Genomic DNA, 10733 nt, shown 5'->3' with positions numbered 1-10733 from the left:
TATTTTCATTACAAAAATTTTTCACTTTATTTTATTTAGCCTTTATTTTGAATTTCTTTCTCTCGCTTGGATATTTGTATGATCTTTGGGATCATCGTCATTGTCGTCTACGTTCAACCACACCACGCGCCGTATGCACCGCTCAGCTTTTCCCCCGGCCAAGAGACTTTCAGCTGCCTCAACGTCATCATGGCAATTCGAGAGTATCTGTCTTTCAGTTTGTCCGTTTTGTCTGTCCGCCTGTCTGTTGCTGGCGTCTCTTTGCGTCATGAAGGAGCCAAGCCAAAATCACTGAAAACAGCAGAAAGCGAAGTATGTGTGTCTGTGCATGCGCAAATGCCACTAATGCCACGAGCGCTCAGCTCCCAAGCGCCTCCAAAAGCATTTATTTTGTCGTACAAATGCCAGACTACGTATGTCCTGTTGTTATTGTGTTTTTTTTTGTTTGCATTTTCACATTTATGCAACGCATATGAATTGGTAGCTGTGCTATACTGAGCTCTGACTGGCGGCCCGTCTGCACGGCTGCTATCCGTCCCGCGCTGCCAAATATTTCGCTTTTCCGCCATCATTTTCTAAATGCTCATGCGACCGTCTGTTTATTTATGTAGTTTGCACATATTTGTCCGCAGTTTTTGGCCACTTTTGGTGGCAAATGCAGTGCAGTTGTCGAATTTGCAGCATATTTTCGCCATTTTTGGTCCGACTAGCATAGATATTTCGGAATACCAATGAAAATCTCACTCTGTTCTGTATAAATAGTATATTTAAATAGTGTTCGATTAGATTCGGGAGTGTACTTACAAACGTTTTTGAGTACTTATATTTTATAGGCACATTTTTTGTTTATTTACTTGAATATTATAGCTCCGAAAGTTTCTTGACTTTGGAAGAAGCTCATCAGTCAGAAAAAACTACAATTAGAAGCTATTGTAAAAGGAGGTTCCAAATGCTTGCCTGCAATTCTTACTGAGGAAAACTTTGGGGATCGTTCTTTCGAAACGCGTTTCTTCAAGCAAATTTTATAGTTGTCAGAACAGAGTACCATGTGGGGTTGTGATTTCCAAATCTGAACCTCATAGAAGTTAAGGTCGAGTGTCTTTTAATTAAGCTTGCGATTAACACTGATAAAAACTTTGTAGATCACTCCTTCGAACAGACTTCTCCAGACAACTTTCAAAAGTACTAGTCCACGTTGGGTTGTGAGTTTAAATTTTGACGCAAAAGAAGTTAAGGTTGCGACTTTATAACAAGGGTTCCTTGGTAGACTATATTAAATATTATTTTTTTTAAGAGAAATCTTGGATTAATCCAATTAGAGATGACCTGAAATCGCATCCATCTGATCTATAGACCAATAACAAGGTACATAACTACCGTGAGCAGCTCGATTTGATACACGGTGGCACGGTGCCAAGCGATTAACGGAAATGAAGAACTAATGTTCTCGTGTAGCCGACCCTTTCGAAATTTTGGGCCGCTGTTCAATTGGGGTTGTTATGTAAATGTGAAAGCACCTGAATTGGTATTCATTGATTTGATGAAATCTTATATGAAATATTCCCCTAGTTATGCCACATCGAGCCGACTGAACTTAACTTCCTTAATTCGGCATTTCAAGGCCAACTACTCTCTGACGGAGTTGTTAGTGCTGGTATTAAGGAGATCTGGAATTAGGTTACTTAAGGGTGATTTCCCGAGAAACCCCACTTGGACAGCTAGAAACACTTGTCCGTTTTTATGCCCAGAACTCTTAGGTTCAGATCAAAAAGACCGTCGCATATCGACAAAACGCCTATAGTCTGCTACAAATTTATTGAGGCGACTAATATGAATTTCAACCAATTTAATATGGAAGTAGCTTGATGCTACTGCTAGTGAAGCCATGCACTCCTTGACTAGCTTTTAGCTCATCAGCGAACTGAAGCTCTATATAGTCGCTTCGCTATCAGAGTGAATATATACCTCCCGAAAAGAAGCTGCACTCTGAAAAAATATATCTTGATGGCTGTCACTTCAGTTTGAAGGACCCTAAAGTTGTCGCGCAGTCCGAAACAAGAGTTGATTGAGAGCTCTAGACAGAAGACTCCCCTTCCAACCTTCCCCTTAAGCTTCCATTCATTCGTGAAAAAGCTCACTGCCGTTCTAAGGATATTGAGTTCAGAAATAATAATATAATGACAGTACACAAGAGAAAGTGGTTTTAAAATCGACAAATAGATTATGGGTGTCTATTTGTTTTTCTCAATCCATTTACAATCAATAATATGGTGAAAATGATGACCCAATCGGTACCTTTGCTCTTCTTTGAGGTCGTGCACTAGGTGGCCGGAACTTTGTTCTTGTGGGATTCATAGTCTTTGACTCTTCAGTTGCAAAGATATATTTGCGCAAAAAAAAAAATTAATTTTAATTTAAGAATCACTTATAAAACTATGCTAATGCATAGGGTGTATAATTTTTCTGAATTAAATGCGTAAACTGCCAAACGACGTGATGTGTTGCCGACGCGGCAAATACTTGGAACGAGTCTTATTGTTGCGAATGTCAGCGAATGCAATTACTCGGCTCAAACTGCAAAACAGTATGTTGTTATTTTTATACCCAGAATAGAGTATATTAAGTTTGCCACGACGTTTGTCACACCTAAAAGGAAACGTCAGACGACCCTATAAAGTAGATACATAAATGATCAGGAGCTGGGTCGAATTAGCCAGGTCGGTCTGTCAGTCTGTATATATGCGAACCAGTCCTTCCAAAATTTTGGTACATGTTCTTTTCTCACCAAGAAGCTGCTCATTTGTCGGAACGGTCGATATCGGACTACTAAAACATATAGCTGCCAACCAAACTGAACGATCGGAATAAAGTGCTTGCATGGAAAACTTTTTCATTTGACGAGATATCTTCAAGAAATTCGGATTGAGTCTCTTTAGTATATAGCTCTCATACAAACTGACCGAGCGAAGTTCTTGTAAGGAAGCTTTTGTATTTTTGTAGGGTATTATAGCTTCGGTGCAACCGAAGTTAATGTTTTTCTTGTTTTGCTGCATTTTTATGGTTTTTGTTGTTATTACTATTGTTGCTAGCTGTTGTTATTGCTATTCGCAGCGCACAATACTAAAAAAAATGTGGGAACTCTGCGACCGAAACCGCAAATATTGCAGCAGTTAAAGCTTAAAAGCCTGCAAGATCACTGCTTTGCAATTCTAATTGATAATGACGCTATTGCTATTGTTGTTGTATTTGTTATTTGTTATTGTATTGGTATTATTACCATTTGCTGCAACATTTGCAGAATTTTAGATAAGCTGTACAACGCTCGTTTGCGCTATCGATTGCGGTTGTGCTGTGGTTTTTGTTATTTGTTTGCGCTTAAGAATGTTTCATACAACAACATACAGAGGTGTATCGGGCCACACCCCCTCGCTGTTGCACACAAATTTACGTATTCACGTGTGTTTGACAATAACGACAATTGGATTCTTTTTTTCTAATTTTTATGACTACTTCTGAGTATGTGTGTGTGTGTGAGTATATATGTATGAATGTCTATATTGGCTTGTAAGTACATCTGGTCACTGCTTAACTTCCCAGCACTAAGCTCTGGGCGCTATTGTTTCGCCTTATTGTTATTGAAAATTCTTAGAATCGTCGTTTGTTATTATACTCTCGCAACCTGTTGCTACAGAGTATAATAGTTTTGTTCACCTAACGGTTGTTTGTATCACCTAAAACTAATCGAGTTAGATATAGGGTTATATATATATAAATGATCAGGATGAAGAGACGAGTTGAAATCCGGGTGACTGTCTGTCCGTCCGTCCGTCTGTCCGTGCAAGCTCTAACTTGAGTAAAAATTGAGATATCTTTATGAAACTTGGTAGACATGTTTCATGGTACCGTGAGACGGTTGGTATTGCAGATGGGCGTAATCGGACCACTGCCACGCCCACAAAACGCCATTAATCAAAAACAAATAACTTGCCATAACTAAGCTCCGCAATAAGATACAAGACTGTTATTTGGTACACAGGATCACATTAGGGAGGGGCATCTGCAGTCAAAATTTTTTTTTTTAAAGTGGGCGTGGTCCCGCCTCTAATAGGTTTAATGTGCGTATCTCCTAAACCGCTTATGCTATAATAACAAAATTCACTGGAAGCAAATGTTTTTAGCACTTCTATTGACGGTGTGAAAATAGTTGAAATCGGGTGGCAACTCCGCCCACTCCCCATATAACGGTACTGTTAAAAACTACTAAAAGCGCGATAAATCAAGCACTAAACACGCCAGAGACATTAAATTTTATCTCTGAGATGGTATAAGATGACTTTATAGGAACCGCGTTCAAAATTAGACAGTGGGCGTGGCACAGCCCACTTTTAGGTGAAAACCCATATCTTGAGATCTGCTTTACCGATTTCAACCAAATTCGGTGCGTAACGTTCTTTTCATGTTTCTATATCATAGTGCGAAAATGGGCGAAATCGGACTACAACCACGCCTATTTTCCATATGACACCATTTTAAATTCCATCTGATTCTTTCACTTTCCACTATGCATATCAAGCAACAATGATTATATCGGGGTAAAACTTTGCGTGAATAATACGTTTAAAGTATGCCACCTTGTGACTAAAAATTGTCTAAATCGAACCAAAACTGTTCAAGCCCCTAAGTACTAAATATGTGGAACCCAGTGCCTATAGTTGACCTTCTACCGAAAATATCAGTCAATCCACAAAGAAATCTCAAACGAGTATACCATTTGACTTTGCGAGAGTATAAAATGTTCGGTTACATCCGAACTTAGCCCTTCCTTACTTGTTTTTTTTTATTCATTCAAGCAGAAGTGGCAGCCAGCAAGGTAGTAGCAGATGTACATCTCCCAAGTGCGTTTTCTATTAGGGAGGTGTGCATCCACTCCGTTAGCAGAGCTGCTATAAAGGCCTTGAGCTCGCTGCCAGTGGCTTAAAGCTAGTCAAGGAATGTATGACCTCAGTAGCTGTAGTATAAAGCTATTTCCATATAAAGGGGGTATTCTGGGCCAGAGGCATGGATTTCAGGTAATTTTTGAAGTGTCTTAAAAAAGGCAATTCATATTTTTACTATCTATTCTTTTATGAGTTATTTATTAACATTACAGGAATACAGGAAAACACAAAAAAGTTCTGGTGAAAAGGAGAATCTCAAAATATTGGCACGTGACCATACTTGTGGCATTAACCCTACAGCAATCTGAAACCAAAAAAAAAACAAACAAAAAAACAACTTAAATTAAAAAAAAAATCTAAAAAGTTGCACAAACTATCCGGGTTTGCGAAAGCCTTCTGGCCCAGAGTGGAACGTAAAACGTCCATTGAACTGCTAGCTCATTGCAGGGCTCACACCGCCACAATGATAAACGTCCTTACTAGACACTGCCCCATTGGTACTCACGCGGCGAGGCTAAATCTTTTGGAGGAAGCCACTTATCAAAGCTGCAATGAGGAAGATGAGGTGGAAACAACTAGGCACTTTCTTCTCCACTATCTAAGGTTGAACAATCTCGGTTGCCATAATTTTATACACATTTTAGTAAAAATCTTTATTACCGCTTCAAAATACGTTCCGGAGTCATTGAAAGCATTCCAACGCTTAATCCAGTAAGCCATATAATAATATATTATGGCCTCGGTTGTATTAAAAGTTAAGGTGTTAGTGCTGTTGTATTATCAATCATTATTATATTATAAATGCATCTCATATAAAAATCAGGTATTCTTGATAACAACGACCTCTAAAAATTTTTCTTTATGCTTCTCTTTCTTATTTAAGATATAAAACTCTATACTAATGTCTTTTAAAGTGTTGGTACTTTAAATATTCATTACAAATTATTACTGTTAGTCATTGTAATGGAATGTGGGTGTTCTATGCGGCCACTCGCTTGAACTGCCAACTCCGGCAAATTTTTTATATGCCTTACATTAGTTTACCAAGTCATTTAACGCTTTCGGCCTGTGGCAATGCGTCAGCTTGGTGGCAGAGGTCTCGTTGTGGCCATTACTTATTGCTGCTTTATGACCGAATAGTTGGCTCAACTCTGTTACACCCTTTTCACGTAACTTCGGCTTGAAATATTTTGTGTGGCGGTAAAAGTGTGTTCAAGAGACATTTTTATTTGAATATTTAGGTACTTTTTTATTTTTTTTTTGTAAATTGTGGAGATGTGTGAGTCAAAATACTGGAGTACTTAAATAAAATGAACTGAGAATGAGAATGAAGGAATGTGGTTTATTCAACATTAGAAAATGTTTCATTAAATTAATATGTATACCACGTGTTCGTGAAGAGAAAATTTGTGTCTGAAATCAAATAGCTCGTATCCATATTACAGAAATAAATTAAGAAATCTGAACCTAATCGGTTCATAATTACCTATATCTCCCATCGAAATTTTATCACTGATCAGTGTATAAGGTGACAATAGTTTTGCCACACGATAGGTATTTATTGTCGAATGGTTTCAAGTAAGCCAGATTACTTATGAAGGAGTATGGAAAGCGGCTAATATAATATTAAACCGTGGTTGGCAAACAACAATCAGTGTGATTGCAAGTCAGGATGACCGAGCTGTGGCAACTCTATAGAAATCCCTAGTAATAACGAGTCAGTCGTTGTAAGACATTGAGCGTCGACGCACGTTAGTTGTTTGTCGAAAAATAATAAAATAAAATAAACTACACAGTACTACAGCATTTATAATGCTAAGACAATAGTGTAATCTTCGAAGAAATTGTTCAGATGGGATAACTACGGCGTATAGCTGCCATACAAACTGATCGATCAAAATCAAGGCTTTTTAGAAAAACTTTTTTTATTCGACTAGATATCTACACGGGATTTGTCACAGATTATTGTTCAAGGCAACGCTATAATTTCGGAAAATGTTGTTTAGATTGGACCACTATAGGATATAGCTGTCATACAAACTGACCGATCACAATCGTACAAGTATATATGTATGTATAGAAAATTTCTTTATTTGACAAGATAAGTTAACGAAATTTGGCATAGATCATCTTATAGAATATTCCATTTGAAACTGTGTAGTTAGTTCTCAATATGCTTTTGAATATCTGTATACGTATATTATATTATATAATATATACATATGTATAGGTACTTACTGTTTTGTATATGGTTGCAATATCAGCCAATTATAAATAAGAATCATCTTCCCTTTTTGCATATATATAAAATTTTATTTATACACTCCTTTATTTTACAATGATATACCGTTATTTCTTCTCAATTTGCTTGCTATACACAACTGCCTGTTACTTTGTAGACATAAATAATTTACTTATATATTTCTTACAAAGCTTAGTTGTAAAATATAAAGTAATAAATACAGTTACTTAAAAAAGATTTAAAAAAAATTTTTTACATAAAAATATTTTCACATATAGTTGCACTTAAAAATGTCACACACATACATACATAAACACATTTAAATTGCTATATTGCCACTTAAAAATAAAATTTTATTGCATGTTTATTGTCTTTACAATGTTTCCGTTGCTGCTTATCAGCTAACTAATAACTTTATTTATAAATAATGTATAACTTAGCGAAACAAATAAACATTTAAAATTGCACTAATTTTCGAATTTTTATCTAAGCTTGGTCTAAATTGCAAAAACATACTCTGCACATACGGGGTAGTAAAGTTAGAGGTTAAAAATAAATACCTAAAAACATTAAAAATAAATATAATTTTAATGTAGAAAAGCTTAAAATAAATTAGTCGTCTATTTTAACAAGTGCTTGTGCACTAATATGTGTGTATATGTATATCTGTATATATCAGTGGCGGATCCACGACGGTTTGGGGGACAAATAAGCTAACCCTCCTCCAAAAAAAACAAAACAACAACGGAGATTTCAATTCAAATTTAGTAGAATTTATGAAGTAAGATCAGTATTAAAAATATGTTGGAAGTAAAAACTCCCCCAGAAAGAAATTTTAGATCCGGCACTGGTATATACATACATACATATTCTATTTGTGTTCATAATTTCGCACTTCACAACAGCTTTCAATAATTTTTGACGACTTTGCTAATTTCAATTTTCCCAATATACTATATGGTATATATAATACACACACATACATATGTGTGCATGGGCTTGTAAATTTCAAATAGACATTCTTTTATACACCCGCGCTTGACGTTACTAATACCAATTATAACAGAATAATTGGCAATAAAAATTTATTTGCAATTATATTTGCCGTTACACACATACATACACATAAAAGCAACCATTACATACGCTATGCATATATATATATATGTATTTTGGTATATGTGCATATATGTATATATATATATACCCTACAAGAAACTGCTGATGGGTTCACCAAAACACTCAGATTTGTTATGTCAGTACTGACGGTCAATTGACGGGTAAATTGACCGTCACTTACGATTTATATTGCTTACTAAATCTTTATTTATGTAAGAATGAAATAGCTGCATTCTTGTCACCACTGACAGTAATATGAACAATAAATGTTTACGATTTTTCCAAAAGCAAATTATGTATACGTCGAAAAGAGATGGCACACATTTCCGTAGTAGTTTCGAGAAGCTGTTAAATACCTATGTAGCTGTTATTCCGTGTGATCAACTAAAAGTGTGGAGTACTTTTGTGCAAAAACTCTTTTTGTTTAAAAAAAAAAACTAAATAAACAACGAAGCATGTTTCAAATATTATATACATAAGTTATTATGAAGTTTCAAATAAAATTATATTTTTAGCTTATTTTCATTTTAATATAGGCATTTCATCAACTGGAGAAACACCTCCTTTTGAGAGGAGCGAACATGGAATTAAATGAACTTTTCTTTTAATAATTTAATAATTAATTATATTTTTGTTTATTATTATAACTAATTTTAATTAAAAGTTTTGAATTTATTAAATTTATTGTTTTATGCACTGCGCAAAAATACTTTTCACTTGTGATAGATTTACAGTGACAAATTGCAGCTTTGATAGCTTTTCAGTCATAACTGACAATTTTCAGCTTTGATGAATTTATGATCAGCAATGACTTAGAGAAAGGCATGAGAGTGAGCAGCATAGATATATAGTGAATCTCTTCCGAATAACCATGTATTAAAGAGAGATGCAAAATCACACACCTGCGTTTATTTACATCAGTTTTTGCACAATTCTCCTAAGAAAATGATCGAAACTTTGTTCTGGGCGCTGACAAAATTTTTTCAGCTGTGACTGTCATATTACCAGACTGACCAGACAGATGACTGTCACTGTTCTTGTAGGATAGTTATTTTTAAATGTTTACATAGAAAATTACTTATTTATTTACAGTTATTACTACAAATACACTATGTAGCAACAAAAATTTAATAATAAATATTTAATTGCGTTGTTTTTGTTGTTTAACGTGTCACATTTCTCAATTTAGTAGCTTTTGCTTATTTAATTATTATTTGTTTATCCTATGGTGTTAAGAAAATTAACAGTTATTCTTGTTGCAGACTCTTTTGTATGCGTTGCATTAATTTTCTAATGATTTTCTATATACATTTTTGTTGTATTCAATACATTTTAGTCAAACTTATTGCCAGCTGTCAATATTTTTCCCATTAAATGCTTTAAATTTGGACAATTAATCTGTGTGAGTACTAATAAAATTTAATTTTAATAAATACATACTTATGCATGTAAATATTTTTGTTTATACAAATCCATAAAGCTTTATTTGGTTTTATTTGCTATTTTTTATTGCACCCAACTGTTCCATTAGCGGGCGAGCGGCTATTTTTAGGTTAGAATTCTGTTAGCGTTGTTGTGCTGATTTATTTGCGTGGCGATTCTGAAAGTATTAATGTAAGAATAATATTATTACGTTATATTAAGGAGGTTAGACGTTTATTATATATATTATATATACGTAGACATAGTTTTTGCTGAGAGCGTTTTTAAAGAAGTCTAGGATTATAAAATATTCAAAATAATTTTTTTTTTGATCAAAGTATAGCCTTGGGTTTATAGTACACTCCAAGAAGGCCAAATTAGTTGAATAGTGAAAACATTTTTCCTCTGTCTAATCCTCCGTCGTTTAGTACGAAAAATTTTAAATGGGTTTTTCTCAAAACTGGGACGTTTCCACTTGAAGTTCAACATTTTGTTTTTCACTGCTAATATTTTCGAAGATTGGCACAGTAGTTTTTTAGACATTTTGTATTAAAGGGTTAACATAAATTTTTTTTCACTAATTACATTTTTCCTTACTTCTAGAGTAAATTGCCAAAATTGGACTTTTTAGGGCTCTGCACTGGTATAATCCCTGAAAAAGTTATAAACTAATCTCCTAAGAGCTTTTCTTTAAAACAGTATTTTACTACAACAAACAATAATTGTAAAGAGATAGATAAAATTTTTGACATCATACGTTTTCATGTGGGCTTTGCTAGGTTAGGTTAGGTTAAGAGGTCGACCCTAACTAGGATCTCACTTGGACAGCTTAGAACGCCGGTCCGTTGTGTTACCTAAAACTCCTATATAATAGATCACGCTTTGTTAGCTTAGAATGAAATTTTATTAGTATGAAATCATATTTTATATAAGATACACTTGATTAATGAAAACATATTGGCCTCTAAGGGAACCCTTAAGTGACAACCTTGTCTCTTCTTAAATGCAGAAAA

The 10733-nt window shown here is 34.7% G+C and overlaps 1 protein-coding gene across 1 annotated transcript in view; it reads right to left on the bottom strand.

Moving 5' to 3' along the window:
• Window positions 1-7227: 7227 nt before the first annotated feature.
• dysf (neuronal PAS domain protein dysfusion) overlaps window positions 7228-10733 on the bottom strand; it is a 140089-nt gene continuing 136583 nt past the window's right edge. Inside the window, exon 11 of the mRNA XM_070108344.1 lies at window positions 7228-9898. Coding sequence (XP_069964445.1) covers window positions 9882-9898 — 17 coding nt within the window. The 3' untranslated portion in view covers window positions 7228-9881. The remainder of the gene's footprint in view (window positions 9899-10733) is intronic.

Source organism: Bactrocera oleae, chromosome 2 (genome assembly GCF_042242935.1).
Source record: "Bactrocera oleae isolate idBacOlea1 chromosome 2, idBacOlea1, whole genome shotgun sequence".
Taxonomy (NCBI): domain Eukaryota; kingdom Metazoa; phylum Arthropoda; class Insecta; order Diptera; family Tephritidae; genus Bactrocera; species Bactrocera oleae.
The sequence above is the reverse complement of the archived record's forward strand: the minus strand, read 5'-3'. Positions and strand labels throughout refer to the sequence as shown.